Consider the following 20695-nt stretch of genomic DNA (forward strand, 5'->3'; position numbering starts at 1 on the left):
CTGCTGCTGTCAGATTGCTGTGGAGGGAAGGCGGGACCGGAAGTGATTAATACTTCCCCTCGCTTGCAGCGCAGGTCAGCAGGCTAGTTGTTCTGCCCACCTTGAACATAAAATCAGAGCTCCCACTCGCGCCGGCAGACTCGACATCCAGGTAACAGAGACCTGAACGCCACACTGCTGGAGCGTGCGGCAAAGGGCTCACTTGATTTTACTCACTTTTGCTCAGCAGACTCTGCGCTCTTTCACTTCTGCACCAGGTAAATACTGCTTTTAATCGCACCAGCGCTCACCTTGCTATTTTCCCCCTTGCCCCATCCACCACTGACGCTGTCAGATTGCTGTGGAGGGAAGGCGGGACCGGAAGTGATTAATACTTCCCCTCGCTTGCGGCGTAGGTCAGCAGGCTAGTTGTTCTGCCCACCTTGACATAAAAACAGAGCTCCCACTCGCACCGGCAGACTCGACATCCAGGTAACAGAGACCCTGAACGCCACACTGCTGGAGCGTGCGGCAAAGGGCTCACTTGATTTTACTCACTTCTGCTCAGCAGACCCTGCGCTCTTTCACTTTTGCACCAGCTAAATACCGATTTTAATCGCACCAGCGCTCCCCTTGCTATTCTCCCCCTTCCCCGGTCCATCACTCATGCTGTCAGATTGCTGTGGAGGGAAGGCGGGAACGGAAGTGATTAATACTTCCCCTTGCTTGCGGCACAGGTCAGCAGGCTAGTTGTTCTGCCCACCTTGAACATAAAAACAGAGCTCTTACTCGCGCCGGCAGACTCGACATCCAGGTAACAGAGACCTGAACGCCTCACTGCTGGAGCATGCGGCAAAGAGCTCACTTGATTTTACTCACTTCTGCTCAGCAGACCCTACGCTCTTTCACTTCTGCACCAGCTAAATACTGCTTTTAAACGCACCAGCTCTCACCTTGCTATTCTCCCCCTTCCCCGGTCCACCCCTGATGCTGTCAGATTGCTGTGGAGGGAAGGCGGGACCGGAAGTGATTATTACTTCCCCTCGCTTGCGGCGCAGGTCAGCAGGCTAGTTGCTCTACCCTGTGCTACCATAAGAGCACTATGCCACTCCGTCCGCGCAGCGGATGCATGCAGCTGGCGTGCAGCGGGCGTGCAGTGGGAGTGGCGAAGACACACCAAAGGCAAGCCTGTCTGCGCCCGTCCGCGCCAGACCGGGCCAAGGGCCAGGACACTCTGTCCCACTCCCCATAGCTCCCAAAGGGTACACTCGTGAGACACTTCTCCAACTTAGACAGACCACACTCACACCATGTCTCCACTCTCTCTCCATCGAAGAGCGTCAAAACAACTGCTCTCACTGCCCCTACACCCTAGCACCACCTAAAACGCCCAAGGAGCGGTCGACCAAGATGGCCCTACTCAACTGTAGGTCCCTTCCTAAACACCGTGTGGAAATAAATCTGCTCCTCCAAGATTTAGAGCTAGAGGTTCTGTTCCTGACAGAAACCTGGCTATCCCCAGCTTCAGAGCCAGACATTGTCCAAGCCCTCCCGCCAGGCTACCGAATTCAACGCCACGACAGGTCCTCCAGAATAGACGGTGGAATTGCTGTTATTTACAAAAACCACCACTCCTGCTGACTTCTAGACTGCTCTATCCAGGAATGTGAAAACGCCCATTTTTCCATCCAAATCTCCCTGCTAAAATCATTCTCAGGCATCCTCTTGTGACACTTGTGATGCTGGTTTTCTTCGACAGAAGGTTTTGACGGCTTATCAACACTCATACCAGAAATGATGGCGAGAAGCCCGGGTGCTAAATAACTTGGGCAAATGAGTCCAGAACTGTTTTCAAGGACAACAGCCAATTGTGATTAACTAATCACATCACGTCCCCATCTTCCCTTTCTCCTAGCAACCTTAACACGTCAGTTCCTCCACCAATTGAGGTCTTTAAGGTCCCTACACCTCGAGTAAAACAACAACAGCATCTTGAATTTGCTCAGCAACTGGTAGACACTTGTGCCTCCCCAAGTCCTCAAGAAAGTCTTTCCCTTGACTCTGAGCAAATAGCTAAAAAATAAATAAATAATATCGATAATAAAGGCAACACAGGTAACTAAGGTAATCACACAAAACAAAACAGAGAGAGAGACTTGGAATCTGGGCTCTGCACACAAAATGGACTAGACTAGAGCGAGTTCTTACTGGCACTCAGAACTAAAGGTACACAAGGTTGCAGATATACCACAAGAAAAGTATGAGCCTTCTTCTGGTGTCGGAGCCTATGTTAGTACATGAAGGTAATCAAAAGATTTCTGAACTCAGGGTTGAAGTAGTTTGCTTTCTCAGCTCTGGAACAATCTCGGATATGTCACAAAGTCTTACATCTACAGATCTCTTACCCGAGCAGTCTAGCCTGAATCAAATACAATCTGCAAAAACCCTGTGCAAAGTTCGGACAACATTGTACCATCCTGCCCAATTGTTGTAAAAGCCCCTATTGGATGATAGAAACAGTAAGCTTGCTATTTCAAATTAATTCTGGGAAACTATAATGAAAATATCACAGCTCACTGTGGATGCTTAAACAAATTGTTTCAAATATCATTTTCCTATAATTTATTATGAATGTGGATGACGTGTGACGGTCTGCTACAGACCTTTTGCAGAGAATTTTTGTGTTAATATTCATGCAATATCCATAAATAAGTTTCTTTTCATCGAAACACATTACATTTTAGAAATGCGACAGCATCACAGAGACTATTTGCAGTAAGTGAGCTGCTGCGGTGTCAAATATTGAAAACACACATCCCTATCCCTGAATATTGGATAAAACACATGCATAATTTAGACGAGGGTGCCTGTGCTCTGTCAATGACCAGGCCACAGAGAGTATGAAAGAGTTCAAACTGGATCATAAAATCGTAGCTTTCTGAAGAGAGGAACAATTACGTTGTTTTCAGGAGTGCAGATTTATCGTGTGCCTTAAGCAAAGGAAACTGGCACTTGGCAACACACTACGGTCCTGTTTATAACCAAGAGCTGGAAAGTGGGGGAAAAAGATATTTCCAGTCTTTCAAGAGCCCGTGGCATACCAGCGGCCAAGGTTAGAAGACGCACATTGCAGCTCGAGTCTAGAGAACAATGCATTATTATGGTGTTTACGGGCCAGGCCAGCGCTTACCGTTTGATCTGCTGATGACATTTGTTCCAGGCAGAAAAAGGTGGCTGGTGGGGTTCGTAGCAGTTCAATACTGCTTGCGCCACCTGCATGCTAGCAGGCTTTCCGGGACTTCCTGCTCCACTCCGACACACCTGGTGCTTGCTCCGGCACATGTCCTTACTTGCCACAGTCAAGACTGCGGTGCCAGTGTGTGAATGCAGGTGGCGTGGATCAACAGCATCATCATCTTTTCCCTGCCTACCCCAGCTAAGCTCAGTTAGTGACGGCCAATCTGAGCAGGTGGTTTTGTTTATGGCAGGCAACGGCATTGAAAAAAGGACTGAGAACACTAAATGATGAGAACAGGTTACACAATTGAGATGCAAGGCGCGAGCTACTGATGGGGGTTTGGCGAGCTACCGGTAGCTCGCGATCGACCGGTTGGAGACCCCTGCTCTAGACCTTGCCTCCTACCACCTCCATCTAAAAATCCACCGGTCCACCCATACTAAAGGCCATCTCCTTTATCCCATCTTCTCGAGTATCCCCGAGCTATGCACGGACGATCCCCTCCCTGTCCCCTGGTCAGATCACTGCCTAATCACATTCAAGTGGCAAACCCGCACTGAACCCCCGGGTAGACCTCCTCCTCGCCTTCCAGCTTGCCCATGGTCAAAACTAGTCGTTGAAGACTGGAAACTCGAACTCGAAGCCGTAACACATGTCCTCGAACCAGACCCAGTCCTAGCTTACCAGCAATTCTCCACCTGGATCGAAAAAAACTCTCCCTAATAAAAAGGGAACCTTTAAATCCCCCTGGTTCACCCCTGAGCTCCGCAACCTGGGAAAACAATGTAAAAAACTCGAACGCCTATGGAGGAAGGACTGGTCCAACAAGACAAAAAAAGAATACAAAACAGCTATGAGATCCTATAAAGCCAGCTTAAAAAGTACCCAGGCGGCCTTCTTCGAAGACAAAATCCAAGCCTCCTCCAACTCATCCAGGGAAACATATCGCATCATCAGAACACTGATGAAAGTCACCGACCCACAACCTTCCAACGACCCCTCAGGCCAAAGATGCAACGAACTAGCAGAATTTTTTTCCACCTTATTCCTAAACATATTAAAAACCCTCCCCACTCCCGACCACCCCCCAGTCCCATCCTCCCCAGTCCTCGCAACCAATGCCCCTCGCCTGGACTCCATCTACCCGCTGACAAAAGAGACTCTCCCCACTATCTTAAATTCCATCAAGAGTGGCCCCCCTATAGACCCTGCATCCCTCAACAAACTTAAACTCGTGACCCCTCTAATCATTAACCTAATAAACTCCTCCCTAGAAAAAGGGATCGTCCCCCCCAACTGGAAAAGGGCCACAGTTAAAGCACTGCTAAACAAATCTCACCTTGACCCCCTAGAGCTGGGCAATTATCGACCCATTTCCCTCCTTCCTGGAATCAGCAAGGTGGCAGAGAAATTTGTCAATCAACAGCTCTCCACCTTCCTTGAATCCAACAGTCTCTTGCATCCTTCCCAGACAGGATTCAGGCCAGGCCAAGGCACTGACACCGCCCTAATAGCAGTGGTTGAAAAAGCGAGAATGATCTTGGGCGCAGGGGGATTGGCAGCAGTGATCCTCCTGGCCCTCAGCGCTGCCTTCGACACAGTGGACCATGCCATCCTCGTCCACCGGCTAAGCAGAGTTGGAGTCACTGGTCTTGCCGTGTCCTGGCTGGAATCCTCTTAGAACACAGAACCTTTGAGGTCGCTAAAGGACACATACGATCCAGAGCTCTCCCTGTCCAATGTGGGGTCCCCCAGGGCTCTTCCTTAAGCCCCACACTTTTTAATGTATATATGTCACCCCTGGAGGAAATTGTAGCACCTTTTGGCATAAATGTAATTATGTATGCCGACGACACCCAACTCGTCGTTTCCCTTAACCAGTCGGATCATTGCCAGGAAAATCTATCCTCGTGCCTCAAAAATATCTCCAAGTGGATGAGCGAATCCCTCCTCAAATTAAATGGGGAGAAATCGGAGATCCTATTGCTAGGCAACCAATCCAAACTCCCCACCAAACTTTTGTGGCCATCTAGTATGGGAACAACCCCCACCCCAAAAAAAGAAATTAAGAGTCTAGGTGTCTGGCTCGATCAGGATCTTAACTCCCAAACACAAGCCAAGAAAACAGCTGGGACTTGCTTTGGCCTTCTGCGCACTGCACACAAAATTCTCCCCCTCTTAACCCCTCACTCCAGGAAACTCCTCATCCAGGGCCTCATTATGTCCAGGCTGGATTACAGAAACGCTCTATACCTTGGCGCTCCGAAATCGGTCATCAAAAAACACCAACATGTCCAGAACGCAGCAGCCAGGCTGTTAACAGGCACAAAACACTGTTGCTCTGCAAAGCCCGCCCTAAACGCCATACACTGGCTTCTAATCCCTGAAAGAATCACCTTTAAAACCCTCTGCATCACCCACAAAATTCTTCAGGACAAGGGTCCTCCTATCTTGAGATCCTTGGTCAAACCATACAAAGCTAACAGGAAGCTAAGATCCGCCCTCCTCTCCCTGGCATGCAACCCCAGAATCAAGAAAGCACGTTCAGGGGGACATCTATTTTCATACAACGCCTCTAAGCTGTGGAACTCCCTACCCCCCAACATCCATAGCGAGACCAATCTACTAAAATTCCGCAAACTATTGAAAACTTGGCTGTTCCACTAGGTCACTCTGTTCCAGATACCATCTTACGAGTCCAGCGCTGGGACAGCCACGGGTAGCTACGCGATCTACAAATCCACTTCCAATTCCAATTCTTGGGATTACCCACCTGCCTACTCTTGATGAAGACACAAGGGACAACCGCTCTGTTAATAATAAATCTTACAGGTTATCAGATAAGGTGAGGGCCTGTATTAAAAGTGAGGTCTCTAAGATGTTGGAGTTCAGAGTGATAGAACCCTCCAGTGGCCTGGTCCAGTCCTATGGTTCTTGCACCAAAAGCTGCCCCTGCAGGCACCACACCTGAACTGGGGTTCTGTGTGGATTATAGATGGCTCAAGTCTGTGACAAAGAATGACATGTATCCCATCTCTTGTACGGATGAGCTGTTTGAGAGGTTAGGGGCTGCCTAGTACTTAAGTAACTTTGATATAACATGAGGGTGCTAGCAGATCACCCAAACAGAAGGTGCCAAAGAAAGGTCAGCCTTCTCCACTTCAGAGAGCCACAAACATTTTAGAATGATGTCTTTTGGGCTCAATAATACCTATGCCACCATCCAGATTTTGGTGAGCCAGGTACTCACTGGTATGGAAGCATTCTCAACTTCTTGCCTGGATGACATAGCTTCAGTATCAGTTAGAAGGACCCCCTTTTCCACCTTTCAGGAGTGCTTCAAGCTCTGCAGCAGGAATGCCTGACTATCAAGGCCCATGAGTGCCAGCTAGGGCAGGGGTCTGTGGTGTACTTAGGACGCCTGGTGGGCTAGGTGAGGGTTCAGCCACTCCCAGGCCAAGATAGAGACTATCATGGTTTGGGAGCATCGCAAACTCCAGACTGAGGTAAGAGCATTATTCTGTCTCACTGGGTACTACAGGAGGTTAGTCACGGGATATGGCACCATTGTAGTCCCTTTGACAGAGTTTGCTTCTAAGAAGGATCCCAGAAAAGTAATTTGGACAGAGGAATGCCAAACTGAATTTTAGTCCCTAAAGCATTCCATGTGCACATGATTATTGGAAAAGCATTAGTTGTACTTTGAGGTATTACGCGTTATTTGATGTGCTAGCAAGTTATGATTTACTAGTCCACAACACCTCACAGAGTCAGACCTCTGCCTCACTACAGTGGGAGTTAGCTACTTGGTTTGTAGTTTGGGAGTCACAAACATGGTGGCCCAAGGATACCAGAGATGAAAGAACCAATTTACACTATTAGGATTGAGTTATTTCTGATTTCCTTGGGACCTCAAGATGGAGGTTGATAAGAATATGATTGTTTAAACAATCCAAAGAGTTGCCATAGTGCATGATGATAGTAATGGCTGATTTGTACCCTGTTGTTAGACCTATCATCCTTGGCATGGTTCCCCCAGACTTTTTGCCTTCTGACCTGTTTTACTGACTTCATTTTCGCTGGCTTTATGCTCTGTACTCAAAACACAGTAACATTGACTTATCCACAATTGGCCTATTTAATTTACTTATATGTCCCTAGTAAAGAGCACTATATGTACCATGTGCCGGAAAAATAAATTTTACAATTGGGCCTGCAGCACTGATTGTGCCTCCACTTTAGTAGCCCTTTAAACCTGCCCCAGGCCTGCTACTGCAGAGCCTGTATGTGCAGTTTTAAACTGCCATTTTGACCTGGCTATTTTTTCTCCTTGCCAGGCCCAAACCTTCCCTTTTATTACATGTAAGACACCCCTAAATGAGGGCAATAGACAGCCATTTAGGCAGGGTGCAGTGTACTTACAAGGTAGGACATGTACTTTTGAGGTTTACATGTTCTGGTTATAAGAAACTCTTACATTCATGTTTCACTACTGCCAGGTGTATTTCTCCCATAGGCTAACATTGAAAGGACCTTAAACATCATTTAAGTATAATTTCCATTTGATGCTAAGGATGTAGCAGTTGCCAGTAAGTTCAGTTGAACAGCTAGGTATTGAGTGCCTTCCTGAATTCTAGAAGAGAGGTAGAGGTACAGAGGTGCAGAGGGAGGTCGTTTCAGGAATTTGCCGTGAGGTAGGAGAAGGAACGTTATTTTGAAAAAAGGGGGACCCCTACTCCTAATGCATTCACTACTTGTAGGGAATAATATGAACTCTATTTTGTAAAGCAAACAGTAGTGAGCTTAATTAATAAGCCAAAAAACCAAAGGAAACCATACAATTAATTAATTAATTAAGTATTGTGACATATAAAAAACTTAACATATTGTTTGTGAAATTGATTTTTTGAATTTTATTTCAGATATTTTCTTCATTTTTGGTAAATATTTCTTATATATAAATACATATATTGCATTAAAAAGTTAATCACATACATTTTATATTTCAAAAGATATATGAAAACATACTAAACCACAAAAAGAAAAAAGGGAGGAATTAAACAACACAAATGACAATGATCTTAAGTGGGGCTAGTGGAGTAAGCAAAGCGGTGGATGGAGACTCTACGCGCGTTTCGGCATTTGCCTTCTTCAGGAGTCTGTCATTTGCAATAGGACGTTACATTCAACACTAAAAAACATATAAAAACCGTGTCACAGACTAATAGTTCTACAATAATTATACATACATACAGTATACCAACCTTGGGTCTAGGTCTAAAACCACAAACTTACTCATAATCGGTGTAATTTCAATATTTACGGTGTTAATTATACTGGAGCAGCTATAAGCACATTTAAGGATCATACTTTCGATCTCATAAGACAGTCTCATATTAAGAGAAGGAACGTTGTCACTGCTGCTTCAACAACTGCAAGTGGTGTGAGCGAGGGTCAAGGATGTGAATCGTAGCTGTCTGGAGGGCTGGTGTAAGTTCATGTGGTGTTTGATGTAGGCTGGACCTTAGTTTTGCATGGCATTGTAGGGACGGATCAAGATCTTGAATTGTCATCTCTTCTGTACTGGGAGCAAGAGGAGTCCCCTGAGGTGAGTTGTGATGTGGGTCTGTTTGGGAGGGTCAAGGATGAGTTTGGGTATGGAGGAAATATCAGTTAGCAGAGAGATCAGTTGAACAGCCAAGTCTTGAGTGCCTTCCTGAATTCTATATGAAAGGCAGATATGTGGAGGTGCAGAGGGAGGTCTTTCCAGGATTTTGCCAGGGGGTAGGAGAAGTAACATCCTCCATTGTTGCTTCAGGGAATGTGAGGGGTGTGAGCGAAGGACAAGGAGATGAATTGCAGGTATCTGAAGGGCTGGTGGAAGTTCATGCCACAGGTGATGTAGGCTGGACCTTGGACAGGGTGCAAACCTCTGCCAACTACAGACTCAATTTCTAACACATGTATCCTACTTTTGCCTTCTCTCTAGTCTTTGTATGTTTGTTTTTCTCATTGGTAGTTGTAGCTTCTGTACTATGTGCCCTTGGTATCCCAAAAGCCCAAATTAAATCTTGACTGGGAACAGATATTATGCACAAGGACTTGTAAACTGTAAACATAGGTAATGGGAGAAAAAATCATTTTAAGGCACTTAATTACATATGTATTCATAATAGAGTAAAATAAACAATAATGATTTTCGTCTCTTATTCTTTGAACTCATAGGTCCAGGTGCACCAGGGGCCAGTTTTTATGCGCAAGAACGAGAAGGAGAGCAAACTCTTTCTGTTGAGTCCTATGGCCCCCATTTAGGGGTTTTCATAGCGGAGAAGTCAACACAGGCCAATATGATCCATTTTCAAACACGCTTTTATTTCTCCAACAAAAACAAATACCTTTTCCGCTATGGCCCACCAAATAATTGGTTTAACTTTTCCCCTTCCCTCCGCAGTCGGGGTTGTTAAGCCAGCCCTTGCCTATTGTATATCTCTGACAGCTTCCAAGGAGTGAAGGTGACATATCATAGAATAGGAATTACCTCAATATCCATATTTATGTATGTTCCAAAACTTCCAAGGCAATCTATGCCTTCGAATTACATCTTATGAATGCTTTTATGTGATGTACAAGAGATGACTTCCAGAACTCCCTTTGAGGTTTTGTGACAGGCATAAAAGAGAAACATTTGCTCTTTAACTTAAGTTTACACCAAAAATTGCCATTATGAACAGGTACCATGGTGTTGAAATATTCCATATGTAGACAGAAAAAATATCAATAAAGGGATCAGATTGAAAATCTTACCAAGTATAATTAATTTTTTAAGAGAATTACTTGCTCCTGTGTACTTTGTGAGGGATAGATGGATATTGTATACATGTATTGTGAGAAATTGGGCTGTTGGTTGACTGAGGTGTGAGCTATTGTCAAACACCAGCCACAATCCCTTTCAGGGTGAACAACAAACAGTTACTAGATTAAACTGTGGTAACCATGGGTAGATTGGCACAAAAAGCAGTCAGGGGCAATGTGTAAATAATTTATGCATTACTGAAACCGTAATAAATTGGAAGTACACCATAAGAAAAATCCCAAACCAATTTTTCAAAATTGGAGCAAATTTTTATAAAATATTTGACACCAGAACTACAAAATTCAAATCAGTTGAACTGGAGCTTTGAATGGTTTAACTTTAAGTGAAACCTAACCAATAAAAGATCAAAACACCAACCAGAGAAATTTAGTTGTGCAACACTCTGTCAAAGTTGAAAGTTAAGGCCACCTGCGGTGGAGCACGGTTCAGATAAAAAAAAGTGGATTGGGCTTAGTCTGTGTTTACATTTGTACTTAGATAAATTCTTAAAGAAAAATGTCTGAGAAGGTAAACATCCGCGGGGTATGGCTATAGGAGTTGTCAGAGGAGGTGTTGTCATAGTCGGATGGCCTTGTGTTGAAGCTGTGGGGAATTTTGTTTATATTCAGGCTAAGGGACAGATTACAAGTATGGCGGTCCCCTGTTGGTGGTATGACTGCTGCCACCCTAGTGATCCGACCATCCGATCACAAGCTTAGTGTTAGATCCACAGCAATTCTGCCTCCAGACTGCCCAATACACCAAGAGCTGAGCCCATCTAGCAGCAGTAGTGTGGACAGCTGTGGGCAATGTAGGCAGTACTGCCATCACCATGCCCATTACTGCCTTTCCGCTGAACTTTTCTTAGCGGGGCAACCTCCATGAAAAAAGTTGGTGGAAAGGCAGGGAAGGGGCCACAGGGTGTTTTAGCCTACTGTGAATTGTGGCTGGGGGCACATGTTGTGCCCCAGTATACCAGCATTGTAATGCACGAACACAGTGTGCCATGCATGGCATGGTGCATGGCAACAGCGTGCCTGATGTGCAAATAGCACTGCACTGTGGTGGAATGTGCTTTAGGCTCTATTTATTAGCTGAAGTTTGCTGCCGCTCTGCCATAGCTGCCTACACACAACCAGCCCAGTGGTAGTGTCATAATACGGCAGTTAGAATGCCGCTGGCTTGGCGGCATTCCTTTGACTGCTGCACAACCGGTCCGACAGTTGAACCGCCAAACTCCTAAGGGAGCCCTTAGTCTCTGAAAAGGAAGTAAAACAACTCCAGCAGGACACAGTAGATGACTGTAGTCATAGAAAGTTCCATGAGGTTGGATACTCATTTGATGAAGGACCGCTGAAAAGGATTTGCTTCTGGGGAGAAGAACGTAGTAGTAGAAGCTGTGAATTGAATACTGCCTGTGATGCACCTCGGACAGATAAGCGAGCAGGTTGGCCTGTTCTCCTCCTGTTTCTCAGGGCACTTTTTGGCCCAATTTTGTCTCTGTCCTTAGATGTGGAAAATAGGCATGTGGGAATCTTTAGCAGCACATCCAAGGGGGTTCAGAACTGATGGAACAACTCATTGGGGTTTAGGAATCACTCAGGCTAGTTCCAGATGTGGGACCAAGCTGGTAGTAGACTTTTATGTCCCTGTAGCTCAGAACAAGGGGCCATTAAACTAGCCCTTTCAGTCATTTCTGTCTATCCTGGGCGCAGGTTAAGATGCAGGTCTCAAAAGCAGGGCTGGGCTCTTAGCATTCAAGGCAGGCACCAGGCAGCAAAGCAGTCCTTCCAGGTACAGTAGCAGTCTGGTAGTGTGCAAAGCAGGTCACAACAGCAGGTAGTCCTTTGATAGTGCTTCAGCAGGTCTAGTAGTGAACTGAAGTGTGGGTCTGAAGTTCTAATTTGTATATCCTGTTGCCCTTCTTCTGAGTGGTGGTAGAAGCTTCTGGAAATGTTCTTTGAAATGCATGGAATTTTGTGACTGCCCTGCCCTGGCTCCAATCTATCTGCAGTGACAATACCGGGCTGTTACACCTTTTCTGTGAAGGCAGAGAACAGGATATTCATCTAAAAGTGGAGTTTTTATCACCTCCACCCCCCTTTCCCCAGCCTACAAGCAGATGGTGTATTGAGGAACACCTAATTCCTCTATTGTGTGACTGTCTGGGAGGAATTTACAAAGTCTGTCAGCTGCACCCAGGCATGTGACCCAAGACAGACTGCAGGCACAAAGGGCAGGAAAATGGCAACTTTCTAAAAGCGGCATTTTCAAAATTGTAATAAAATCCCGACTTTACCATTGAAGAGGATTTATCATTACAATTTCATTGGTGCAAGACATGACAAATCTACCTGATCCCAATTAGGAATTACATCTCATTAAATGTAATAAGGAATCCCTAATGTTATCCCATGCGAGGGTTAGTCCTCACAGTGGTTGAGAACTATTACCAGAATATGTAAAACTTAAACATACATGTCCAACATTCTAATTGCAGAGCACCTGCTCTTTGGGCTACCTAGGGCCTACTTTAAGGACAACCTATTTGTAGACTACACAGTAGTTGAAAACTACTACCAGAATACGTAAAACTTAAAAAGTACATATCCAAACTTCTAATTGCAGAGCACCCTGCCCCATGGGCTACCTAGGGCTTACCTTATGGACGAACAATATGTAATAAAAGGGGAGTTGAAGGCTTAGCAAGGGGGTTTAAATGCCAAATTGAGATGGAAGTTTTGAATTCAATTCAGGCTGCAATGGCAGGCCTGTAACATGTTTTAAAGCACTACTTAAATGGGTGGCATAATACATGCTGCAGGCCCACAGGTAGCATTTCATTTATAGGCCGTTGGTATATGGTATAATACTGTACAAGGGACTTGTAAGTAAATTAAATATCCCAATCGGGCGTAAGCCAATTAACCATGTTTTGGGGAGATAGTTCAAGCACTTATCTCTGGTTAGCAGTAGAGAGTCCAAAGGCCAACAAAACGAATTCATTAAAAAGTGGAAGGTAAAAGGCAAAAGATTTGGGAGTAACCCTGCAGAGAGGGTCAGGTCCAACATGTATGGATTTTGGTCAGGAGTGTTCAAGGAATGCTTCTTTGGCCGCAATCATAGTTTATAATTTTCATGTGCAGCTTTCACCAGGAAAACCTTTGCAAAAATGGGATGGTGAAACTTGTCTGGAATCAAGGAAAATCTCATGGGAAGCGGTGCCCAAACACCAATTCCCATGTTTATTCTTGTTTTGGAGCGTGAAGTTTATAATGGGGCAGTCATCATTAATCCCTGAATTACGGACCCCACATTCCCAGTGCTCATTTCTAATATGGTCCCTATGGCCTCCTAAAATATGTGCACACGTGATAGCATGTGTAGAAATGAAATTAATGCACATATTTACAATTTGCACGATGCTCTGAACAGGCTCCTAAGTCCTTTCTTTATTGGTTGTTGCAAGATCATTATTTTAATTTTGAGTGATAGCATTGTATATGTTGTACTTTTATGTTGTGCGTTATGTCTAATTTTTCTCCCGAATAACACAGGATATTGAGATAAAGCAAAATGCTAACGCTATTTTAGCTCCAAATTTTCCCTGCCTCATTTTCTGCTTTGATTTGCATAAGCACTGAGATGAGATGGATGGTGTATAATCTAAACAGGTTCTCATTTGTTAGGTAATACTTTGTTCCCCATTAACTTGATGTATATCCATTGCACATTGGACAATGTCCACCAAATTATTTCTACTACTATTATTTTTTATGTTTACATCGTTATTGCATTTGTTCACTCTCTTCTGTGACAAAATCTGTGTTTTTGTTGACCAGTGTCAACATTCGATGGAAAGCGCACTCTTACATTTACTAACAGTTATTCTTTCTATTACAGTTTTCATCGCGAACAAATATGCAAGCAATATTTTGCAGAGGCACAAGAGATACAATACAGGGAGACTGGAGGAATTTGTGGCTGGAAACCTGGAAAGAGAATGTCTAGAAGAGCGCTGTAGTTTCGAAGAAGCACGAGAGGTTTTTGAAAACACTGAGAAAACTGTAAGAATTCATATTTTATATGCATACACAAGCCAGAGAGGATGACGAAGGGACGGGTTTTCGATGAGGCCAGTACATGTACCTATCATAGCTTAAACGAAAACAAAATTTACAAAAAAATACAAATAGTGGCATTTTTACAATAACTGGCGCATCCCTGCAAATCAGCAGGGATGCGCCAGTTATTGTGCGCCACAGCTTCACCATCATGGATGCGCCTCATTTACAATGTGGCACACCATGGGTCAATAGTCGCGCATAGCTGGAGTCGCGTCGCAAGCACGACGCAGCTCCAGAAATGCTTGGGGCCCTAACTAGTTAATGCTGTGTCAATCCTTACGCCTGCTTCAGGCAGGCGCAGAGTTTTGACGCAGCATGGGCCTAAAAGTGACTGAGAGAAATCTTCTAGGAGACGTTCCTGGGCCGGAACGCCCACCCCTGCACAGGAACGCCTACATGTGGCGCAGGGCTTTACAATGTGACGCATCTCCCAGATGCGTCACGGTGTAAGTACCTCCGCACCATGGCGCAGTATTTGCGCCGCCGCTGCGTCACAAAAGTGACGCAACGGGGGCGTAAATGAGGCGCAAGGGGCTTGTAAATCTGCCCCATAGTGTTTTGTCATTCGTTTTGTACCTCACTTACAGAGAAGAATATTTGACTTAGCAACAATGAATGAGAGAGTAAGAAACAATATATGTGTGTGTTTTAATGTCCACTGTATACTAGAGGCTTCAAAAGAGTGTTTGGTCCTTCATCAGGACGAATACACGTACACAAACTGCGTACGTATATATAATATCTTTGCGAGTCCAGCATTCTTTTGATAGCCTATAGTGTGCCTAGGTACTTTGTGAAGGCCGAACATATAAGGAAAGTGAATCAACACAGGGTTGAAAAATGTGCCCATAAACAGAGGCATCATTTTTGTTGACGAAAATTGGATTAAAATAGTTAGGCAAGTTGTTAATCATCTATATACTTTTGAGAATACAGATAAAGAAGTTCATCCTATTTAATCAACACAGATTTCTTATTTTTCAAACATTAAGTGTATTAATGTATGGAGTTTTGGGAAAGCTTTTAACGGCAATTAAAAGTAAATGATATACTGAAAGCAAATAAAACCGATTTATAAAATGCTCATGGATGAGGACAGGAGGGGTTAAAACTGAGGAAAAGGGTCAGGGAACAAACCTTATATAGAGATGGCGAGAGATCCGAGGGGAAAAACGTGAATACTTGAAAACAGTAGGTACAGTGGAAATGTTGAGCTTTTAAAGCTGGCAACGAAGGAACAAGAAATGTAAAAATGAGGAACATTGGCGATAAAGAAAATAGTAGAATTCAGAGGCACCTGTAGAGGAGAAAACATAAATAAACAAGATATTAACAAAGTCAAGGGACAGCAAACTGGGAGATTCAATCGCAAGGAAGAAGTAAATATAAGAAGACTGTGTAATTGAGACAGACAAAACTAAAAACCGACTTAAAGACAGGAAGACGTTCCAAAAACTTTCAATGATTAGACCAAGAGATAACAGGGTAAGGATTGATAATAGGACTGGAGCAATATGGTTTTAGCCTGGGGAGGTCGACAGTGTGCCAATGCCTTAACCTGTATATGATTTTAGACAAATACATGGTCGCAAGCGCAGGCACGATTTACTTGGCCTTCATGAACCTATTGTCAGCATTTGATAGGGTGAATAGAAGTAAATTATGGGAGAACCTTTGGTGTATGGGAGTAGATAAAAATATTGTTCTCTTTTTACAAGAGCTCCATAGGGACACCAAAGTGATGGTCCGTTATACTAAGATGGCAAGGCGACTCATCAGTTCCCAATCCAGAGGGGGTGCAGCAGGGATGTATATTGGCCCCTTTTTATTTAATTTATACATTAACAATTAGAGAAGGACCTGATTGCCACACACGCTGATGTTCCCCAGGGGGGCTGGCGTGGCCTGCTGGTACTTCTATATGCAGATGATACGGTCCTTATGGCCCGAACTTCCAGGGGGCTGCAAACATTACCCAACTCCTTTGTGACCTTCATGGAAGATCGGGACCTATTAGTAAATAACACCAAGTCATATGTTATGCAGATAGGCCGCAGCCCATCCAAATCCTTTAAGATAGGGTCCATCCCTGTCCCCAAAACAAGTGTTTTTTCCTACCTTGGGGTTATGTTAAATTGGAGCCATTGATAAAAAGTAAACGGGGGCCTCATACACGCTAACCCGTTCCCGACAGGGCAAAAACTGATAGGCGCCTTCTTGCAGATCTACAGATCTAGGTGTCTATTCTAGGTAGCATATGGCAGTGAGATCTGGGGTTATGCCTCTCTTGGTGAGCTTCAATTAGTGTAAAACAGGTACCTGAGATGATTGCTATGTGTTCCACAAGGCACAGATACTTTCATTGTCCACGAAGAACTGGGTGTGCCCTATATAACAGATTTGCTGTCTATTCAACCCTTAGTTTACTGGCTCAAAGTTTGGTTAAACAACAGGGCTACCCTAATCAAAGAGATACTAAAGGACTGTTTGGGTCTAGATGGTGCCCACCAAAAACCCTTGTTTAACTATATACAGGAGGGATTTAGGAAACTAGGAAGACTAGACCTCTTCTGCAACCCTGATACCATTAGCAGAAAAAACCTACCTTGGGCAAAGGAGTCCTGTCTTAAGCTGAGAGCGATGGAATGGGAGGATTGTGAGTTAGGAAAGTTGAGAAAGTCTAGGGTACGTAGGTTTATCCCCCTGAAAATTGTATTATCCACTGAACATTAACTCCTAGGGCTCCTGAGTTCAAATGACCGCTTTTTATTTAACTAGATTTCACCTGGATTTATTTAATCTCCTTCTTGTGCACCCATGAGGGAGCAAGAAAGGGGAGTTTCTGCTGCCCTGTGGCTGCAATGGTATGTCTCCACAGGACATGCTTCATCTTTTAATGTTCTGTAGTAGCCATGAGGTGCCTAAGAAGGCCTTTTTAATCCCAATCATAAAACAATTTTAATCAAGTGCGATTCGCTTTTATCTTTTCACCGATGTTGTCAGGGACTACTTTATGGTACATTCTTAATTTTTTAAAGGCTGTAGTGAGGCTTGGAGTGACTGTAGTAATCACTCCAGGCTGGTTGAGATGTTTTAGGAGAACTTATTGTAGATCAATAGTACAGCAGTAATACAGCCCCACCAGGAGCATCCAGAATGGTGCTCAGCCCTTCTCCAACTGTGGTTTTCATACACCAACATTCCATGTTACATCATCCATACAGAGTTCCACTGGTGGAGAGATGAATGACATAAACTACAATATAGCTAGGATATAACAGTGACCTCTGAGGGGTGGGCGTAAAGTAGATTGGTACACATCATGTACCCTATTTTATTCATTTTTACTTTATTTTATTATGAATCCCTGTGATGTTTTCCTGACTTTTATGGTTTTTGTACAAAAGCTGAATACATTTTTGTTGATTGATTGATTGATTGATAATAGGAATGGGAAGGAAATGGGTGATGCATGGATGATCTAGGATAGTTGGAAGACAGAACCAATAGTGGAGGGAACACAAATGGGTATCTAAAATTATAGCGTAGACAAGCAGGCAGAGAAGCAAGAATAAACAGAATGAGAACAAAAGCAAAAGAAGAAGCAGTTCTAAAAGCATCATAAGAGAGATAATATTAAAAACCAAACAGAGATATACTGTTGAGTAAACTGGGACTCTGGTTGAGGTGTACAAGGTTTGGATTCTCTACCCATGGGTGTAGGTCTGAGTTCAGTGCATCACATCTTTAGTAGGTAAGTACGGGTTATTTTAGCACCACACAACCCACTGAGCATACCTGCTGATGTGGTGTCTGTGCTTTCTCGGTTACTAACAGTCCCTTAAAGATTTCAGGGACATCATGACAATTCAAACTCAATTTCGCTGTTTAGAATATCACACTGAATTATTGCACTAGGCAAAGACACTGTGAGGCATATTTAGAAGGTGTTATCACCATCAGAACATCACATTTTATGATGTTTTAGTGGCAATAACCCCTTCACCTTATTTACAAGGTGGCGTTAGGAGAGGGATCTGTAAATTCACCGGCTTGAGTTAACTCATCACAGGCTAAGGCCTGGGGAATAGCCTTGGGGTTGGGTACTGCCTGCTTGTAGGCCTGCATACTGACAAGCACCTGACTCCTGTCTCTGGGGACCTGTTTTAAGACTGACTTCAAAAGCTGCAAGCATTTAGAACAGTACCTGTCAAGCCACTTTGGATCTTGGGAGATTGCTTGGGTTAATGGGGAAGTCAGTAGTGTGTTTGCCTTATCTGCAATACCAACAAAAGCTTGTAGGATATCCATGTTAGGGGCAACAGCATCTAGACAGATTGCTGCCTTATGCATGGTCTGAGAAAAGAGGGTCATTGTAAAGATAGCCAGTTCAACCTGCGTCCAAGTAATGTGTCTGCCTTGGTCCACTGGAACATGGCCTCTATTCATCCCATCTCCAGACGGTGTAGCATCCCTATGACCTGCTAGTTCCAAGACAAGGGGATTGTGGTCTCCAAAGAGACTGTGATCAATAGCAACATTGACAATCTAGAACAAAAATAAAGGAGCAAAATAAATATGAAATCTATGATGTAAGAACAGACCTTTCCCTTGTACGTTGGAGCAATGCTGGGATTGAGCGTGCTAATCAACTTTTCTGAGGTGAACACCAGATTATGGGAGAATAGGATCTCACCCAGCTCCTTACCTTCATTGATGTTGCTGGAACTAGCCCTTCTTGAAGGGTTATCCCCAAACTTTTTGCTTCTTCCGCCCTTATTTTTCCTAACCCGTGGCTGTTGGCAATAGGACTCTGAGCACTTTACCACTGCTGATCAGTGCTAAAGTGCATATGCTCTCTGTGTAAATTGTTATTGTAATTGGATATACATGATTGGAATATTTGTATCACCAAGAAGTCCTTAGTAAAGTGCACTGGGTGTGCCATGGCTGGTGATGATAAATGCTACTAGTGGGCCTGCAGCACTCATTGTGCCACCCATATGAGTAGCCCTAAAATGGAGTCTCAGGCCTGCCACTGCAGTGCCTGTGTGCAGTCTATGAACTGCCATGCCCTCCTGGTCCCTTCCCTTTCTGTACACATTGGTCACCCCTATGGAAGGCCCAAGGTACGCCCTAGGGTAGGGTGCAGTGTATGTGAAAGGGAGAGCATGTACTTGTGCAGGTTAGATGCTCTGGTAGTGAATTACAGCCATTTTCGTGTTTCACTGCTTCAAGGCTATCTTGCTCCATAGGCTATCATGGGGGATGCTGGCTACAGTGGCTACCAGCATATATTCTCATAGGAGCAAGCTAGGACATAAAGGTCTGGTATCCCTTGTGAGAAGTTGGCCTGGTATGTGATGCTCACTAGTTCTAGTGATCACCTTGTACCATGCCAAGCAACACTTATGATGATTAGTTGTAAGTCAACCTTATAGACCAGCTACCCTAGTGGTAGCGTGGACAAAGCAGTCTTAGGCTAAACTCTGAAAGGCATGTGAAGCAAGCTGTTTTACCATATACAACCCCCTTGAATACCAATGAAAGGACACCACACAGATATATATTGAAAATATATATATATTTATTAACTAAAAATATCCCCTATACTCTTTATGAGCACAGAAGCCCAAGCGTTAAAACAAAACACAGTTAAAATACACAAATGTTGCACAATATGGATGAGCCCTAGGGGCCACCTAAACCATATACTAAGAAAGTGGTATAGGAGATACCAATCGGAAAGGAAACAGGCCTAGGGCCTTGGGAATCGCTGGAGCTGATCGGGACTAGCAGTGACTAAGTCGGGAAAGGCCCGCGGGACTCGGGTGCAGTGTTTAAAGTGCACGCATTCACCAATGCATTGTCTATGGTGCGTAAAAGTTACAAAGTTAGTGTTTAGGAACCTTCCGAGTGACCTAGAGGAGTGAAACTTAAGACACAGACACTAGAGGTGTGTACCAGTGTGGTAACACCGGCGTTGCTGAGTTACCTACCCACAGGACGCGGGTGCATAGGGTCGAAGTAGTGTCGGGTTTCGTCACACTGGTCGATGGTGCTTGGAGCTGAAGATGCTGCAGGCGGCTCGATGTGAAGAGTTCCGGTGGATCCAAGGGTGGATCTGAAGTGGTGAAGACCTGAAAGCAGAGGGGACAATGTTCAAAGTCACTAGCCAGTGACTACCGTGGAACCAGATTGGAACCAGGCGATGTCGGGTGCAAACAGGCGATGAGGTGTAGCTTCTCTCTGCAGCCACGTGGACACGAAGAGGTCGAGGACGTCCAGGCGTCGGTCACGAGCTGTCCCACAAAGGTTCTAACTGATGGCGGTGTCGGCAACTTGATCGGAGCAAACAGGCCTTAGCTAATGCAAGCCATGCAGAAATCAAAAAAGGCTTATCACTCGGACCAGCAAGGTCAGAGCGGGTGCTCCCTTTTACAGGAGCGAGGGCAATTCTGAAGCAACCAGACCCGCAGTGTAGATTGTAGGTTTTGT

The 20695-nt window shown here is 44.5% G+C and overlaps 1 protein-coding gene across 1 annotated transcript in view; it reads left to right on the top strand.

The window, feature by feature from the left end:
• Window positions 1-20695, top strand: part of F9 (coagulation factor IX) — a 331867-nt gene that overhangs the window by 16089 nt on the left and 295083 nt on the right. Inside the window, exon 2 of the mRNA XM_086948464.1 lies at window positions 13974-14137. Coding sequence (XP_086804590.1) covers window positions 13974-14137 — 164 coding nt within the window. The remainder of the gene's footprint in view (window positions 1-13973; window positions 14138-20695) is intronic.

The sequence above is a fragment of the Lissotriton vulgaris genome, unplaced genomic scaffold (genome assembly GCF_964263255.1).
Source record: "Lissotriton vulgaris unplaced genomic scaffold, aLisVul1.2 SCAFFOLD_1480, whole genome shotgun sequence".
Classification (NCBI taxonomy): domain Eukaryota; kingdom Metazoa; phylum Chordata; class Amphibia; order Caudata; family Salamandridae; genus Lissotriton; species Lissotriton vulgaris.